General features: G+C 39.7%; 1 protein-coding gene across 2 annotated transcripts in view; it reads left to right on the top strand.

The window, feature by feature from the left end:
- Positions 1-7,882: 7,882 nt before the first annotated feature.
- Positions 7,883-18,908, top strand: part of SOAT1 (sterol O-acyltransferase 1) — a 45,910-nt gene continuing 34,884 nt past the window's right edge. The window contains exon 1 of one of the 2 annotated variants that reach the window (XM_007448523.1): positions 7,883-8,011. In XM_007448523.1, the coding sequence (XP_007448585.1) occupies positions 7,946-8,011 (66 nt within the window). In that variant the 5' untranslated portion in view covers positions 7,883-7,945. The remainder of the gene's footprint in view (positions 8,012-18,908) is intronic. The other variant, XM_007448522.1, reaches the window with a different exon arrangement.

The following is an 18,908-nucleotide window of genomic DNA, read 5'->3' as shown; positions in this document are numbered from 1 at the left end:
GGGAAGATCCCACATGCCGCGGAGCGGCTGGGCCCATGAGCCATGGCCGCTGAACTTGCGCATCCGGAGCCTGGGCTCCGCAAACGGGAGAGGCCACAACAGTGAGAGGCCCGTGTACCGCAAAAAAAAAGAAAAAAAAAAAAAAGAAATGTCATTTGAGCCTTACTTTAGGCCCTTATCATTTGCGAGAGCTCATTGTTCTCCCTGTTATCCAGGAGGGCAGAATTTCCCCCTTTACCCCTCTTGAGTTCTCTTTTCCCCCCCGCCCCAGTATTTGCTTTTTTATTCTGATAAAATATACATATCATAAAATTAACCTTTTTAAAAACAATTTTATTTTATACTGGAGTATAGTTGATTTAACCCCTCTTGAATTCTTGACACAAGGTAGATTAACAGGAGAAAAAAGAATCTTTGATTCGTGTGCATGGAGGTGTCATAGAAACAAGACCTAAGAAGTGGCCAAAGTAGGCAGCTTTTATATGTTTTAGACCAACAATAAATTAGAGAGGAATTGACAGGACAAAGAAGCTTAGGTTTGGGTGCTTAATTAGTAAGGAGCTTAAGCAAAGTTTGGGCTTGGTTAGTAAATTAGCAAAGAAGTGGCAGGTGTTTCCTTATACAGGTCTCTGGGCCCTGAACTCCCCATCTCTGGTGATAAGGATGTCTTTCTACCTTCCATTACAGGAAGGGCACCTTTTACGTGGGAGATTTATTTCCTGTTTTCAGGGAGACAGAGAGGAGGGTCACAGTCCCCCTTGCAACTGCTGTTTCTTCAAAATAGTCAGTATGCCACTGAGGCATATTTTGGGGCAGCCCGCCCTGGGCCCCAGCACTGCCAATAGCACATCCTCCACATTGCTGCCTGAGTTCTTACCAAAAGACAAATATCAAGTCAGACAGATATCAAGTCACCCTCTGTTTAAAAGCCTCTATCAACTCCTTGTTTTGTGTGTTAAGTTCCAAACTCCTTAGAATTGCCCCTAAGGACCCTTGACCTTTTGTCCTTGCCCTTCCATTTACCCTGTGCTCCAGCCTTTTCCTTCTCTTCCTTTAAGATTTAACCTAGATTTTACCTACTTCACGAAACCTTTCCTAATTGCCCCTAAGCTCTATTGGGCATCAGGCCTGTATCATCCCTTCATAATGTACATACATCTAAATTACTGTTCTGTAATACTCCTGTAATTATGTTTTTATATCATTCTCTCACTAGTTTTTCATTCCTTGAGGGCTCAGACTGTTTACTCATCTTTGTATCCCAGGGCCTGGCATGTAGTAGACATCAATAAAATGTTTGAAATAATGGATCTGTCACCAAGGTCTGTACATGTTCATGTTTTCAGAGTGCTCTTCATCTGGTTCTGTTTTGATGCCTGGCAAACTTCTATGTCTTCTTTGAACTCCGGCTCTAATGTCACCTCCATGAGGACTTATGCCACTTCTCTAAGTGGTTGGTTATGCCTTCTCTTGACACCGTGTGTGCGTAAGTGTGTGAGAACAGTTAATGGGGTAGACCTCTGTATTATGTACAATACATCTAACATCATTGTAGAAAGAGGTGCTTAAAATACATGGATTTTCAGATAATTGACATGTACCTTTTAAGTGTCAAAACTTAAAAAAATTGTCTTTCAAGGCAAATTAAAATTTTTGTCCTTGCCTTCTGTGTTTAAAGTACCATGGCCTTTTACAAGATGTGCCAGGGTCATTAAAGCATGAACTTCAGGGGAGTTCCATGGTAGTCTAGCGGTTAGGATTCCAGGCTTTCACTGCTTGGCCCAGGTTCAATCCCTGGTAGGGGAACTAAGATCCTGCAAGCTGCATGGCACGGCCCAAAAAACCAAAAACCGAAAAACAAAAAAACAGCATGAATTCAGCTAAGGTCAGCAGGTCTGCTTTTTTTTTTTCTTTTTCTTTTTGGCTGCGTCGGGTCTTAGTTGCAGCACGGGGGCTCTTTCATTGCTGCACTCGGGCTTCTCTCTAGTTGTGGCCCACGGGCTCCAGTACGCATGGGCTCTGTAGTTGTGGCGGCACGGGTTTAGTTGCCGTGCAGCATGTGGGATCTTAGTTCCCCAACCATGGATCGAACCCACGTCCCCTGCATTGGGGGGCAGATTCTTAACCACTGGACCACCAGGGAAGTCCCTGCAGGTCTGCTTTGATACAATGATGTGTTGGGGGACTCATAAGAAACATAAGCCCTTTAACCCTACATGAAAAGACCTATGCTTGCTTTCTCTTTTTTAAAGTTGATTCCTACTTTTAAAGTTTTCTTTCTTTACCGTTGTCTATAATTATGCTTCTGGTTGTCACTACTTTTTTCTGTGTGAATTGGAAACAGGATTACCTACCTCACAGGGTTATTGTTAAGTTTAAAGGAGGTAATGTACACAAAGATCTTATCAGACAGTGTAGCCAGTGGTAAGTACCCATTAAAAGGAACTTACCAGCAATTCTAATAATGTTTGTTCTAATTATTTAAATTGTTTCAGGAGAAAAATCTCTCAAGTTTGAGAGATTTTCCAGGGAAGTAAAAGTCATGGCATTTGTTAACAAACTGTTTTTCAAAGTCTGTTAGACAGCCTGAGTTTATAATTGGGTCCAGAATGGCAGATGCTGATGAAAAGTCTTCAGCTCTAGAATGGATCATTTTTATGTACATCCATACAACTTAAACCCCAAACTGGGGTCTTTGTTTATCTTTTAGTGTTAACAGGTAAAGTTAGAAATGAACATGAGTTCCAACTCTCATACTATCCTCTTGATGATTGTTGTATGAACATGTGAAGGGAAGTTGTTTTATTTCCTTACTGTGTATGAAAATGCTTGATAACTATTCATTCATTCATGTATTAAGTACAGACTGTTCCAGGCAAAGTTCTAGATAGTTGGATAAAATGGTGAACAAGTCAAAATTCTGCTTTTCATGGGGATTAGTCTTGTGGGGTAGACAATTAAAACTATAATGTATTGGGAAATAAGTGCACTAAAGAAAAATAAAGCAGGGTAAGGGATAAAACTAACAGGGTGTGAGAGTGTTTATTTTAGTTGGGGTAGATAGGGGAGTCCCTGGGGAGGGGACATTTGAGAACTTGAATGAAGTGAGGGGGAAATCCTTGAGGGAGGGTGTCTGGGGGAGATAATCTAGATAGAGGAAATAGCGGACACCTTTAAGTGGGAGTGAACTTGGCTTGACCAAGAAATAGCAGAAGGCCAAAGTAATGAGAATGAGCAATGAGAATTGTAGTCGGAAGTGGAGGGTCGGGGGGTGAATGGCAGATCATGGAGGAGTTACTAGACAATGGTGAGGGCTTGGAACAGAATTCAGTGCCTGAAGGATTTTGAGCCAGGGGAATGACCTGCTCAGATTTACCTTTTAAAAGGGTACTCTGGGGCTTCCCTGGTGGCGCAGTGGTTGAGAGTCTGCCTGCCGATGCAGGGGACGCGGGTTCGTGCCCCGGTCCGGGAGGATCCCACATGCCGTGGAGCGGCTGGGCCCGTGAGCCATGGCCGCTGAGCCTGCGCGTCCGGAGCCTGTGCTCCACAACGGGAGAGGCCACAACAGTGAGAGTCCCGTGTACCGCAAAAAAAAAAAAAGAAAAGAAAAGAAAAAGGGTACTCTGGGCCCTGTGTGACCAGAAGGGAGAAGATGAGGAGAGACCAGTTAGGCTACTACAGTGAGAGGTGGCGGTGGCTTAGACTGGTGAAGGTGATGGATGTGGTGAAAAGTTTAGAATGGGATATATATTTTGAAGGCAGAGTAAAATGGACTTGCTGTTGGATTGATTAAGGGAAAGTAAAGAATCAAGGATAACTTCGGGTTTTTTGTTTTTAATCTGGGCAAAGACTGACTGCTAGTTCCATTTACTGAATTAGGAAAGACAGAAGAATGGAATTGGAGGGAACATCAGTAGTTCAGTTTTGGTCATGTTAAAGTTTGAGATGCCTGTAAGACATCTACCTACATAAAGGTGTCCAGTGGGCCTTTGGAGCTCAGGGAAGTCTGAAGCTCAGGGAAGTCTGGAGCTCAGGGAAGTCTGGACCTGCTGAGGAAAGGAGGGTATCACAGCAAGTGAACTGGTGGTGATCAGAGCGTTAGACGCTAGAAATTAAAATTATGGACATGGTGCAGTTGTTGGTAACAGTAAGTTCTAGGGGAAGATGTGACTGGGACATAAGAACAGCTTTTTGGAGAAAGGAAGAAGTCAAGGAGCTTGGAGGCCAGGAGCTTGGATCTAGTACATAAATGTTGAAGTGAAAGAAGTGTGGAAGAATTGGTGGAAGGGAGAAAGGGGGAGTGAGTGAGGTGTTCACATCCTCAGTAAAGGAAGGGAGTGATCAGGAAGACAGAACATACAACAAAGTATCAGGTGTAATAATCTGGCTGAGGTATTTAAGAAAGGGAACGAGGAACGGCAACCTGGAAGTAAGAGGAAACGAGGAGGATAACTTCTCCTGTGTTAATAGGAGGGCAAGAAAAAACTATGATACACCTCACATATAAGGGCAGTGATCCTTGTCAGCACCTAGAAACCACTTAGTATTAATTACAGTTTGAATTTTTGACTTTGCAACAGCTAAAGTAGTCTGGCTAGCTAGTGTCTAGATTGGTAAGGGGGTGGATTCACAGTCCTGAATGAGTGGTCAGAAAGTTCACCTCTCCTTCATCTCACCTGGATGATTGCAGGAGTCTGCTAGGAGGATGATTGCCAGAGTGTCCCTTTCTTATGCTTTTGCCCTCCTTGTGGTCTGCTCTCCACACAGAGGCCAAAGTGATCCATTTGTGTAGAGAAGGAACAGTTGAACTGAGCATTACTGTAATTTTCCTCCATTTTCTGCCGCAACAGCCATGTACTGTTACTGACATGCGTGGCAGGAGGAGCTCAATTCAGACATCATCTCATAATCTTATGATTTACATGATAGGATTTGGTTAAAATTGAGGTGAGGCATACGTAATAGTTATCCTTCCTAACATCTGTATGTGTGACAATAACAATATTTGTTAATGCTTTCTTGGAAGCCATGTGGTGTTTGAGCTGCATTTGAGAAAGTGTATAATTATGGAACTTTACCCTCATCTAGCACATATTAAGAGCAAACACAAGTAGAATTTGAGGGATGATATGACTTTGTGTCATTTAGCATACAGGGCATAGATATGTATGGATCAGATTCACTTAATTTTTTAAGCCAGGTTGTTAATAGAATATTGGTACTCTAATATGTATTATCTTTGTGTGTGTGTGTGCAGTAGTATTTTAAACTTTCTAGATGAAGAAACAGATTGAGAGGTTGGAGGATTTACCTGAGGATGCAATATGGTGGAGCAGAGATGTTAACTTACCTCTTGGTGTTGTGATACCAAATCTTGTGCTTTCCCCGCTGTGTTATGGTTCTCTCTTCCTGCTAATGGAGGAAATTGAGGCCAAATACCATAGACTATGACACAAAGCTTTTTATAAAGAGTTAGTGTTTTCTTCTTTGGCTCACTTCTAAAATGTCGATGGATCTATGGCAGTGTAATTGTGCAAACTCAGTACCTGTGCTTTAGTTTTTTGTTGTTTTTTTTTTTTGCGGTACACAGGCCTCTCACTGTTGTGGCCTCTCCCGCTGCGGAGCACAGGCTCTGGACGCGCAGGCCCAGCAGCCATGGCTCACGGGCCCAGCCGCTCTGCGGCATGTGGGATCTTCCTGGACCGGGGCACGAACCCGTGTCCCCTGCATCGGCAGGCGGTAGAGTCCCTATTTTTAATCACACACTATTCACCCCTGTATAATTCCTTTTTGAAACATCTTTGTTCTTTTTGCATCTTTTATCTTTCTGTTTTTGTCCCTAATTTCTACTTCTTGTTGTCTTACTTGAGGGTATCCCTCAGAGTTTAGTTGTCAGTTCTCACTTCTCTAATCTTTTCTGTTGGAGAATTAGATGTTCTTCTGGCTTCCTCTGTCACAGTTACACAAATGATTCTAAAATTTACCAGTTGCCCTGACCTCTTTCCTACGTTCCTCTTTTTAATTGAATCTTATTGGTCTCCTAAAATTTCTACTTGATATATTCATTTACTATTCCAGAATTCTGTTTCATTTGATTTCGGAAAAAAATAGAAGGAAACTGATCTAGATTTGTCAGATTTTTACTTTGCCAAGCAGTGATATTTAAGAAAGCAATCAAGCTCACCGTGTACTCCATTTCATACAGAAAAGGACATTTAAACATAACCATTTAAAAAGACCATAATCTTAGAATTTTAAAAATAATGTAGTGAGCACTTCATTATGTTTTGCTTCAGACTGCTGAAAACTTCTACATAGTAAAACACTGCTTTGGAGTAAGCCTTGTACTGTCCTGATATTGATCTGCCTAAAATTTGATTTTGATCATATTTTTCAGGGCTTAAAATGTCTCACTACTGCCTAACTGAAAAAAATCCTAATTTTTAGGCCTTTACAGTTTGATCCCAGTTCTTTTTTTCAAGTCTTTTTCCCTCCCCACTTTTCTGTTACCAACTTAAAAAGAAAAAAAAAATCCAAATAGTGGGTGGTGTTTGTAGTTTGGATCTGACCCAGGTTCAAATCTGACCCTGCCATTAGCTTTGTGGACTTGGGCAAGTTACTGTAATGAGAAGAAACAAACAGCCCTTGGTGTCCTGGCGCTGCCCTGGTGCAGTCAGCTAGGCCTTGGTGTTGCTGTGACCTAGCCTGGAACTTGAGAGCTAGGTCTTCTGGGTATTCTGTTGAACACAAACGGTTTCACTGAACATTAGCATCACACAAAGCCATTCCTTGAATATGATGGGTCAAGACAAGCATAAGACCATGTTATAATCATGTCTTAACACAGGTAAAGACATGAATGTTGCCCAAGTCACAAAATATGCAACATTCCCCTCTCCAGGCTGCTGGGAATGATTGTTGATGCTTTACCAAATACAGCTTTAGCCTCCCTCTGGTCTGCCTCCCTACAGAGATTTGTTGGTATACCCAGTCATCAAATTGTCCTTGTTTTCGGCCAGCACTCAAGCCAGAGTGAACCCCCGCTTCTTTGGCCTGTCCCCCAAAATCACTTAGTCAAATCCAAATCCTAAATAAGTCCTTTCTCGTATTCTCTTACCAAGATGCCCCACAGTTTCCCATGATGTGCATTCCTGATAAACTCAGCTTGTTCAGCCATTGGTATGTTCCTGGTGTGTGGGTGGAAGGCATTGGCAGTAACTACCTGGAACCTTATTTTTCCTCATATATGAACCAGGAGTAATAACAGGTTTTCTGCAGAGTTTTGAAGATTAGATGAGAAAACTTAAAGCACCTAGCAGAGTCCTGGTAGTTAGTAATTACTCGACGAAAGCTTGTTTCTTGTCCTCTAGTGAAGTAGTCTGATCAGTCATGGTCCCCTGAACGGGGCTTACAAGGACCTTGTTTTCATCCTTTCTCACCCATGAAGTGCTCCATTCTCGTCCTTCAAGATTCAGGTCACATACCTTCTGTTCTGTGAAACCTTTGCACCTCTTAATGGTCTCTTCTGACTGCACTTCAGGTATGTATTGTTTTTACCATTGACTTGACTATTGATTGTGCTCTACCTTGTGGCATCTTTGTACTTTTATTTAATTCTTAATTTTTCATGTACTTATGCCTTGTTTGTTCAACTAAATTTTCTTTAAGAATGGGGGCTGTGTTTTGAAACCAGCCAATCACTTTATAAAGACCAATTTCTTCATATTTGTTATAGTATCTTGTACTCGGAAAATGCTTAAATGTGATTAAAGTAAAACAAAAGGAAGAGAATATATCATTTGTTGCCTCCCCTAAAAATACGGTGATATTGTGAAATTTGCCTAAGCCAGATACTTAAAGCTTTTTATATCTTCTTTCCTAGACAACCCGATGTTGGGCGAAGAGAAGATGTCTGTAAGAAAACGGCTGTCAAAGTCTAGTAAACATGCTGAGGAAAAGGGGGAAGGCCAGAGAGCCTGTACAGAGGAGAGCCAAGGGACAACTAGTAACGGTGAGGCTTTCACTGTTTCTGAGGTGAATTAATGAAATAGGCAACAAATTCAGTGTTCTAGAGCAAGGATTGCCATCTCTTTAGCTCTCTTATAAATGGATATGCTGGTAGGCACTGTAAAGTGCAGGGGAGAAAAATAAATTGATTAAAAGAATAGAAAGGAACAATTTGGTTTAGTTGCCAGTCACAGCTGCTTTAGATACTGCTGGTGACCCTGGTGTGTAAATTGCTGCACCTCTCATAGAGGTGAGCTTTATGGATGTAAGTGGAGTTTGCAATGTATGCTTTAATTTAGTTTTATATATCTGGTAACGAAGAAACTAGAAAGTAAGCCCTTTTAAATTAATTCATTGAACATTTTTGGGGTATCTACTATGTTTTAGACATCATTCATTCATTTATTCATTCCTTCAACTACCTACCCTGTCAATAATTATTGGTGTCCTGCTAGGTGTTGGGGCTACAGCAGTGATTGATACAGATGTGTTTGCCCTCATGGAGCTCCAAGTTAAGTGAATGAGAACCCCTTTCCTGCCGTTAGCATAATTAGATTATTATAAATAAGTGCTACTAATTACTCTTTTAATAGGTGTAATGAGCATAATGAGAGTAATTAGCAGGGTACCTAACTTAGTTCAATACTAGGTTATAAATCTTGAGGGAGTTTTGTTAGTTCTCATGTCCAAGTTTGCTTAACATGAATACAAAGAAGACTATGACACAGTACTTGTTAAGGTCAGGGTTTGTGCTTAAGATTGATAGACCTGTAAACACAACTTCAACTGATGCCATCTATTGCATCAGGATATTTATTTTTGCGGTGACATTTGTATAGGTTTGATTTCAATGAGGATTTGAAATTTGAGGCTTGTTTGGTTAACAAATAGGTGTGGAACTTTCCGAGACAGGTTGTCTTTGGCATCCTGAGACTTCTTTCATGAAGAAAACATTTTGCTTTTCCTACTTAAATTTAATTGTAAATTAAATACAGCAGCTGGATCCAGGAATATAAATGTTGCTGCTTAAGTTTGCATAATGTAGTTTATTAATTGTTGGACTCTTAATTAGCTATTTATGAAATATTTATATTGGCATATGGACTAGTTTTAGTGTGATATAAAATGCGAAATTTGTGCAAAAGGGTAAGCCAACATTGGGTAGAAACTTTCCCCTTCCTTGATTTAGGGACTGGGTGCTAATTCACATTGTCTTTTTATTGAAACTTTCTGTTACCAGATATGATTTTCTCACTGTGTCCGAGTTTTTAAAGAAAAGCTTTTAGACTATTCTAATTTCTACATGTTTTCAGTATTCCTTATAGCCTCGGTTCATTAAGTTTTAATCATTCCAGGTTTTAATGCAGATAATAAAAATTGAATTGTTTAGCCTAAAACAAGAAGTCTGACCTCCTCCGTGGTTTAATGTAACTAACGCTGATCTGAAAATTGCATGTGTTTCTCCACTTACTTTAACATTGGTTCACTTTGGGGAAGTAAGCAGATGGGTAAAATGTGACCTTTGAGTAGTGAGGGCTTAAAGGACACCACGCCATACCAGTCATCGTGGCCTACCACCCAGGCCCAGGGGCATCTGCACCATCTGGGGGCCTGTTAGAAATGCCTCACCTCACACTTAATTGAATAAAAATTTCATTTTAATCAGTTCTCAGGGGATTCATACGCAGGTTAAAGTTTGAGACGCAGCTCTTAGAGTGGCAGTTCTCATTTGGGATGTGTATTAGTCAGAGTTCTCCAGAGAAGCAGAACCAATAGGATATATATAGATATAGAAAAAGATTTATTATGAAGGGTTGGCTCAGATGGAGGCCGAGAAGTCCCACAGTTTTACTGTTTATGTGCTGGAGGCCCACGTACTTCTGAGTACCTTGGCTTTCACCTCTTGGCTACTATGAATACTGCTGCTGCTATGAACACAAGTATTCAAATATCTCTTCAAGACTCTGCTTTCCATTCTTCTGGATCTATACCCAGAAGTAAGATTGCTGGATTCTGTGGTAGTTCTATTTTTAATTTTTTGAGGAACTGACATAATGTTTTTGATTGCGGCTGTACCATTTTACAGTTTCACCAGTGGCACACAAGGGTTCCAATTTAACCACATCCTCACCAGTGCTTGTTATTTTCTGTTTTTGTTGGTGGTGGTTGGTTTGTCTTTTTAATAGTAACCATCCTAATGGGTGTAGGGTGATACCTCACTGTGGTTTTGATTTGCGTTTCCCTAATGATCAGTGGTGTTGAGCACTTTTTCACATACCTGTTGGCCATTTGTATATCTTCCTTGGAGAAATATCTATTCATATCCTTTGGCCATTTTGTTTTGTTGAGTTATATGCTTTTTTGTTGTTGAGTTGTAGGAGTTTTATAATATTATAATATTCTGAATATTAACCCTTCATCAGATATGATTTGCAGATATTTTCTGCCGTTCCATAGGTTGCTTTTTCACTTTGTTGACTGTGTTCTTTGCACAGAAGCTTTTAAGTTTGATATGATTCCATTTGTCTATTTTTGTGTTTATTGCCTGTGCTTCTGGTATCATATCCAGGAATCTTTGCTAAGCCCAGTGTCATGAAGATTTTGTGTCCTATGTTTTCTTCCAGTTTTAGAGTTTTGGGCCTTACATTTAGGTCAATAATCCATTTCGAGTTATTTTTTATATTGTATAAGTTAAGGGTTCAACTTCTTTCTTGGGCATGTGGATATCCACATCAGTTTCGGGAGTATTGCCATATGTAGTAGGCTGGAAAATGCCCCCTCTCCCAAAAGGTCCTAAAACCTGGAACCTGTGAATGCTGCTTTATATGGCAGGAAAAGGGGGCAGAGGGGTCTTTGATATAATTAAGTTGGGAGTCTTGAGATTATCTTGCATAGCCACCTGGGCCCTGAATGCAGTCCTGTATATTATAAGTGGGAGGCAGAGGGAGATTTGATGACACACAGAGGAGAAGGTGATTTGAAGATGGAGCAGAGAGAGATTTGTAGATGCTGGCTTTGAAGATTGGAGTGCAATGGCCAAAAGCAAAGGAATGCTGCTAGCTACCAGAAGCTGCAGAGCCAGGACTGGATTCTAGAGCCTCCAAAGGGAGTGGGGCCCTGCTGTGACACCTTGCTTTCAGCTTGGCCTCCAAAACTGAGAGAGAATTGTGGTTGTTTTAATCCACCAAGTTTGTGGTAATTTGTTACAGCAGGTGCAAGAAACTAATACACTATCTTAACAATATTAAGTCTTTCAACCCATGAACATGGGATGTCTTTCTATTTACAGACATACCTCGGAGATATTGTGGGTTCAGTTCGAGACCACCGCAATAAAATGTGTATCATGATAAAGTGAGTCCACATGAATTTTTTGGTTTCCCAGTACATATAAAAGTTATGTTTATGCTATACTGTAAACTATTAAGTGTGCATTATGTCTAAAAAAAGACAGTGTACATACCTTAATTAAAAAATACTTTATTGTTAAAAGAATGCTGACCATCACCTGAGTCTTCCTCAAGTTGTAATCTTTTTGCAGTAGTAACATCAGAGATCACTGATCACAGATCACCATAACAAATATAATAATGAAAAGTTTGAAATACTGTGAGAATTACCAAAATATGACAGAGAGATGAAGTGAGCAGATGCTGTTTGAAAAATGGTGTCGATAGCCTTGCTCAGTGCACGGTTGCTACAAACCTTCAATTTGTAAAATCAAAGAACAAAAAATCCTGCAATATCTTCAAAGTGCAATAAAACGAGGTGTGCCTGTATTTAGGTCTTTGATTTCTTTCAACAATGTTTTATAGTTTTAAGTTGATAAGTTTTACACTTTTTTTGTTAAATTTATTTCTAAATATTTTGTTCCTTTTGCTGCTGTTGTAAGTGGAATTTTCTTAATTTCATTTTCCAGTCATTTGTTGCTAATGTGTAGAAATGCAGCTGGTTTTTGTATATTGGTATTGTATCCTCCAACCTTGCTGAGCTCATTTATTAGCTCTAAGAGTTTTTTGTGTGTGTGTTTTGTAGTATTTTCTATATACAAGATCATGCCATCTGCACATAAGAATTCATTTCATTTCTTCATTTTCAATCAACATGCCTTTTATTTCATTTTCTTGCCTAATTGCCCTTGCTAGAATTTCCAGTAAAATGTTGAACAGAATTGGCAAGAGTGGACATTGGGCATTCTTGTGTTGTTTCTGATCTTAGGGAGAAAATTTTCAGTTTTTCTGTTAATTATGTTAGCTGTGGATTTTTGTAGGTGCCCTTTATCAGGTTGGAGACATTCTCTACCTTTCTCTTAATTTACAGGTAATGCCTATTCTTGACTACCATTTATTTTGCTGCATTGTTCATTTGATAGCTAATTAATGAGTAAATATGATAATAAAGTATTAACAAATATTAACTTGGTTAAATACTTCTAATTCTATTCAATTTCAGTGTTCTTTGAGATATGTACATAAGTATTTGAACAGAGAGAACAACCTGCCTTTTGTAAAGATTGAGAGTCCCTTGGCAAAAATATATGAAAAAAAGTTAATATCATTGTTACTCTGTAATTTAGCCCCTTCATCCAATTTATGCATCTAATCATAAAACTGGCCAGTCCACAGAGAGCTTTGATCAACTGAGTAGGTTGAGAACACATTTTTTTTTTTCCTTAGAATAAAAGCAAAACATGTTTGTTTTAGAAAGTGCAGATAAGCAAACGTTCAACTGTTTATGATTTTTCCTTGGCTACATTCCTAGAAATTGTTTTTAGGTCAGAAGATTTTTTGGGTGGGTATTGCCAAATTGCCCTCTGGAAATATTGCACTCCCAGTAGCCATATGAGAGTGCCTGTTTCTTCAACCTTTCTTCAGTCATGGATGATGTGACCTTTTGAATAAACTCTATGGCATTTTGAGAGATGACAGATTCCACTTTGCTTGAAAAAGGTTTTGTACAATGAGACATAGTTAAAAGCAGCAGTAAAGTTATTGAATATTAATTAGTACCTTTTGTAGTTTTAAGGTCAAAAGAATGAGTTTGGATATCTTGGTTCATTTTAGGAAGATTAGTTAAAAGAAATGGGAGTTACTAGCTGATAATTTTCTTTGATAACTTAAAAAAATTTTTTTAATTAATTTTATTTTATATATTTTATTTTTGGCTGTGTTGGGTCCTTGTTGCTGCATGCGGGCTTTCTCTAGTTGTGGCGAGTGGGAGCTACTCTTCCTTGCAGTGCATGTGCTTCTCATTGCAGTGGCTTCTCTTGTGGTGGTGCATGGGATCTAGGTGCGTGGGCTTCAGTAGTTGTGGCTCGCGGGCTTGAGTAGTTGTGGCGCATGGGCTCTAGAGCTCAGGCTCAGTAGTTGTGGTGCATGGGCTTAGTTGCTCTGTGGCATGTGAGATCTTCCTGGACCAGGGATCGAACCCATGTTGCCTGCATTGGCAGGTGGATTCTTAACCACTGCGCCACCAGGGAAGCCCTGGGTTTTGTAAGATTCAAATATTTGATCCATCTGAAATTTATTTTGAATAATAAGTGAGCTAGGGATCTAATTTGACAGTTTTTCAAAATGGCCAGCCAGTTGTTTCAACATTATCTATTAAATCTCCTTTTCTGTATGATATTTATATACTGACCCTCATTTCTAGTTCAGGTTCCTTTCTCTGTAGCAGTGTAGACATGTGATTAGTAGACAATTTTGAAAGGTTTTTGAGGTCGATGGAGCAATAGAGGATTTAGATGTATTATACCTTTTTTAAAAAAATTTATTTTTGGCTGTGTTGGGTCTTCGTTGCTGTGCACGGGCTTCCTCTTGTTGCGGCGAGCGGGGGCTACTCCTTGTTGCTGTGCACAGGCTTCTCATCGCAGTGGCTTCTCTTGTTGCGGAGCATGAGCTCTAGGCGCGCGGGCTTCAGTAGTTGTGGCACACGGGCTTAGTTGCTCAGTGGCACGTGGGGTCTTCCTGGACCAGGGATCAAACCTGTGTCCCCTGCATTGGCAGGCAGATTCTTAACCACTGCACCCCTAGGGAAGTCCCTATAGATGGATTATACTTTTTTTTTTTTTGTATCTCCCCTTTTGCTTCTAAGATTGATAAATGATTGGTTCTTTCAAGGACTACTCCTAAACCCAACCATCCTTAGACATAAAGATGGCTTTCACATGACTCTTGGATAACTTATATCTCTATGGAGAGCAAGGTGAAGCTGGGATGAAGATCTTCTAAGGCATGGTCAATGAGAGTTTTTTAGAAAATAATCAGGATTTTAAAATGAGTTTGAACTTCTCTAGGCAGTAAAAACCTGCTAGTCAGTGCCTACGCATTAGCCAATTCTGTACTTACCACAAGGAGACAAAGAAAATGCTAGTTAAAAGAAGTGAAACTAAAAGAAGTGGAACTTGAAAAATGGTGATTCATCACTGCCTAGTACTCCTTAGTCATCTTTAGGAATTTAGTCACTATAAGTAGGCCTTGATTTTTAAAATTTAATTAATTAATTAATTTTTAAATCTTTTATTGAAGTAGAGTTGATTTACAATGTTGTGTTTCTGGTGTACAGCAAAGTGGTTCAGTTATACATATGTATATTCTTTTTCATATTCTTTCCTATTATGATTTATTACAGGATATTGAATATAGTTCCCTTTGGTATACAGTAGGACCTTGTTTATCTTTTTTTTTCCTTATTTTTAAAAAATTCTTGGCTGCACTGCACAGCTCGCAGGATCTTAGTTCCCCAACCACTGATCGAACCTGGGCCTACACCAGTGAAAGTCCCGAGTCCTAACCACTGGACCTCCAGGGAATTCCCTATCTATTTTATATATAATTGTTTGTATCTGCTAATCCCAAACTCCCGATTTATCCCTCCCTAACCCCCTTTTTCCTTTGGCAACCAGAAGTTTGTTCTCTATGTCTGTGAGTCTGTTTCTGTTTTGTAAATAAGTTCATTTGTATCACATTCTAGATTCTACATATAAGCGATATATGTTATCATCCCGCACGGCTTGCGGGATCTCAGTTCCCTGACCAGGGATTGAACTGGGGGCCTGTCCACTAGGCCACCAGGGAACTCCTTGCAGCAAGTTTAATGAGGATGAGGATTTAGAAATTTGGCAGCCATAGTGACTCCAGAAAAGGAAGAGTTGCAGAAACATGTTGGGGATGAAGTGCTAGTGAGAAAGTGAAGATAGGAAGTACAAACCACTTTTCCAGGACATTTTATGTTAAAAGGAAAAGACAGCATGAGTTGGGTCTTGAAAGATAAGAGGTTCATTGGAAAGGGCTGTTGTTTGTTGCCAAAGGACATTGTTTCCAAAATTTCAGTTATTTATAATTTTGCCATTATCTCTGTACCATATTTATTATTATGTAATTTAAAGAAAATTTCATAAAAAAAAGAATCTTCATCCTAAGCAGTAAATTCTATGAAGTGACAGTTTGTTTCAGTTACATATTTGTTTCCAAAACGTTAAGTAAATATGTAATACTTCACAGATAAATTTTGAGTACCACTTATGACATCCATATCATAATTTCAGAAAATTTTTAAAGACTACTTTGGTGCTGAATGTAATGTGGACAATATAAATGGCTCAGTGTGTTGAGTGATTTGAACAGTTTCTCAAAGGACATATAAAGGATCAAGGCAATATAGTTTAAAGGGGTAGTCTTGAAAAAGAGATGGGCTGCCCCTTCCTCTGGCAAAGGAACAGTGGAGAAGAGGATTAAAGATAGTGAAAATTAAGATAGAAGACATTTCAGGAGTCGGTCCCCAAAATGATCAACTGAAGTTTGCTTTGTAAGGCTGGGACTTGAAGGTGGAAAATGTTTGGAGCTACGCTTGGGAGGAATATTATAGAAATTCATCAAGAGGCAGAGACAAAGATTTCATTTTTATTGCAGGCCTGGTTAACGCTAGACAGCAACAGTTTATAGTGGGCCCATTTTCTGTATTATATTTCTGCAGTGCATGGCAGTTTGAAATCAGAGAAAGCAGATAGCAGGCAATGTCTGGGATTGGGATGTGGCTAGGTGGGTCCAGGAAATTAGTGGCGTTGATGAGGGAAGGATAGAAATAATGACAGAGGGTTAGTGACTCTAGTCTGGGTAAGAAAACTGGGAAAGCAAAAGAATGATTTCCATCAGAAGGAACCCCGTTTCCCTGTGCCTCTCTTTAGAGCAATGAAATCTTTCCTAGAAATTGCCCAACAGACTTCTCATATCTCATTGGCCAGAGCTAGATTACAAGTTATGCTGTCTTCCTTTTACCTCTTTACTCTTTTCTACCCTACTTAGAGTCCAGAGCATCAGCCTCCCCGGGCACAATCAAATGGCTTCCATGCCCTCTGGTTTCTGGTAGGGTTCGGTCATGGTTGAGGTGGGTGGCATTGATAGGAGGTCCAAGGGCAGAGAGTAAGGTGTGTGTTTATAACATAGTTTCCCTCTGGGCTGAGTAACCATCTCTTCTGTCTAATAGTTCTCTCCAGGGAGTTCTCTTTGGGTTTCCTAAACCATTTCCCTCCTTTGCCCTTTCAGGATAGTAACAGCTTTCCTGTTGTTTGTTACTAGCCCTAGCATGCTACACCATCCTTTGTTGCTTTTCTTAAATTTGCCCACACATTTATAAAATAGTTCCTTTACACTCTTCTCAGTTAAACCTGAGTGGGCCATATCTGACTGGTGCTCATGCCCATTCTTAAATCAGTCTCTGGCAAGGGGAATGAAACACATGCCCTTGTGGCGGAAGCAACCAGCGTTGTTCACCACAGTCAGGTGAGATTATAAAAAATAACTGTGCATACCTGTCAGTTTTGTCAGCCAGACTCACAGTAAATTCAGCCATCTAGAACAGGAGTTGTCATACACAGCCACTTTCATTCATTTATGGCTGTAGTGCTTTTGGACCATATGGCCCCCAAAGCCTGAAATACTTGCTCTCTGGCCCATTACAGAAAAAAATGGCTGACCCCTGATTTAGAACTACACTGTTCAGTCTGGTCCGGTTGAGCACTTGAACTGTGACTAGTCTGAATTGAGATAACACCAAAGCTGTAAAATACATACCACGTTTCAGAGACTCACATTGCACCTGTTTTTAGTTTTTCATGTGGTTCCCAGGAAATTTTAAATCACATAATGTGGTTCACATTATGTTTCCGTTGGGCAGCACTGATCTAGAAAGTAACTGGTAACCTAGAAGGTAAGGAGTTAAAAGCTGCCCTTAGGCAAAAGCCTATATTAAGTACAGTATTGTAAAGCAAAGAGAGCTTGGCACTTAGAGGCATTTGACTCAGGGTCAAGTCCCAGAAAACCCAAGTCCTTACAAGTCTTAGTGCTGTTTCCATTGCCTGAAATAATCTTTCTAATACCTTGTGCACTGTGATTTTTCTTTATCAGTTGAGACAGCTCAAATATTGACTTGCTCTGCAAAAGCTCCTCCACCCTGATGATCCCACAGCCCTTCTGTGTATTGTAATTATCTGTGTTTGCATACTTCTATTGAGATCCTAAAGGAGGGGTTTGGAATACATGCCTAGTACCCCGTATGTATTGGGTTCTCAGAGGGTTTTTATTTAGTGAGTGAGTATATAACTGAATGAATAAGTGCGTTACTAATTTAATAAGCTTGGTTATTTATCTTTTCCTTCTGGGTAACACTGGCAGTAAATTTGGCATAGTAGCGTAAGTATAGGATTGTTACAGGAATCAGATTTGGTGAAGAACCGTGAAGAAGCAACCCTAGTAGAAAGGCACAACTTTCTGGAGCTGTTTAGTGTGGGCTCCGTTGCTCTCATTTCAGTCCTACTAAAGGTGTCACTGTAGTAGCACAGTGCAATAAATGATCTTTTATTCGACATAAAGATTATGTACAGTCTCTCTCTCTTTTTTTTTTTAAGGTGGTAAAGCATATAATAATTTTAGGAAGGTCTTTGTCAAAACTGGTTCAAATTAGATTTTTGATACTTCAAGGAGTAAATGTTTAAATACTCAATTCAATGTTGTAGACTTTACAAGTGTGAGGTAGTGTTCATGAAGATAAATGTCACAAGCCTGACTTCTTAGAGAGAAGAGGGTTAGGAAAAAACAAAATCTAGAGTAGCTTTCTTTAAGGATTTATCTTTGGGTCTACTAATAGGTATTATCAGTTAATGATCAGTTATCAGGTAGTGATATTAATAGATCTAGGCAGGTATTTCAGAAACTGCATGACCCTCAGTCCTGGCTTATCCCTATTTCAATGGTCACTGTTTTAGAAATTTAGAAACCTTGAGTTGACTTATGTAGTTGGGTGTCTGTACATAGTTCTTTATTTTTTAATTTTTATTTTATTTTTTTATATTTTAAACATTTATTTATTTATTTATTTTTGGCTGTGTTGGGTCTTTGTTGCTGTGCGCGGGCTTTCTCTAGTTGCTGCCAGTGGGGGCTACTTTTCGTTGTGGTGCGCAGGCTTCTCATTGCAGTGGCTTCTCTTGTTGTGGAGCGTGGGCTCTAGGTGCACGGGCTTCAGTATTTGTGGCATGCGGGCTCAGTAATTGCGGCGCAGGGGCTTAGTTGCTCTGCGGCTTGTGGGATCTTCCCAGACCAGGGATGGAACCCACGTCCCCTGTATTGGCAGGCGGATTCTTAACCATTGTGCCACCAGGGAAGTCCCTGTATATAGTTCTTTAAATCACTGGATGTTAGCTTTTAGGGTATTATTCTTTTGATTTTTATGACATTTAAGTTTTGGTGGGTAGCAAGAAGTAATTTTGAATATTGTGTGAGGTTAGTTTTAAGGTGAAAGAAAATGAATTGGATTTTTAATATATTTTTCTTTGACTTTATATAACTTTACTGTCACTTGGAGCGGGGCCTTTAGAGATTCTAGTCTAAGTGAGAAAAAACTCTTTC

The sequence above is a fragment of the Lipotes vexillifer genome, unplaced genomic scaffold (genome assembly GCF_000442215.2).
Source record: "Lipotes vexillifer unplaced genomic scaffold, Lipotes_vexillifer_v1.1 scaffold76, whole genome shotgun sequence".
NCBI lineage: Eukaryota > Metazoa > Chordata > Mammalia > Artiodactyla > Lipotidae > Lipotes > Lipotes vexillifer.
This window is presented reverse-complemented; position numbering and strand designations above follow the sequence as displayed.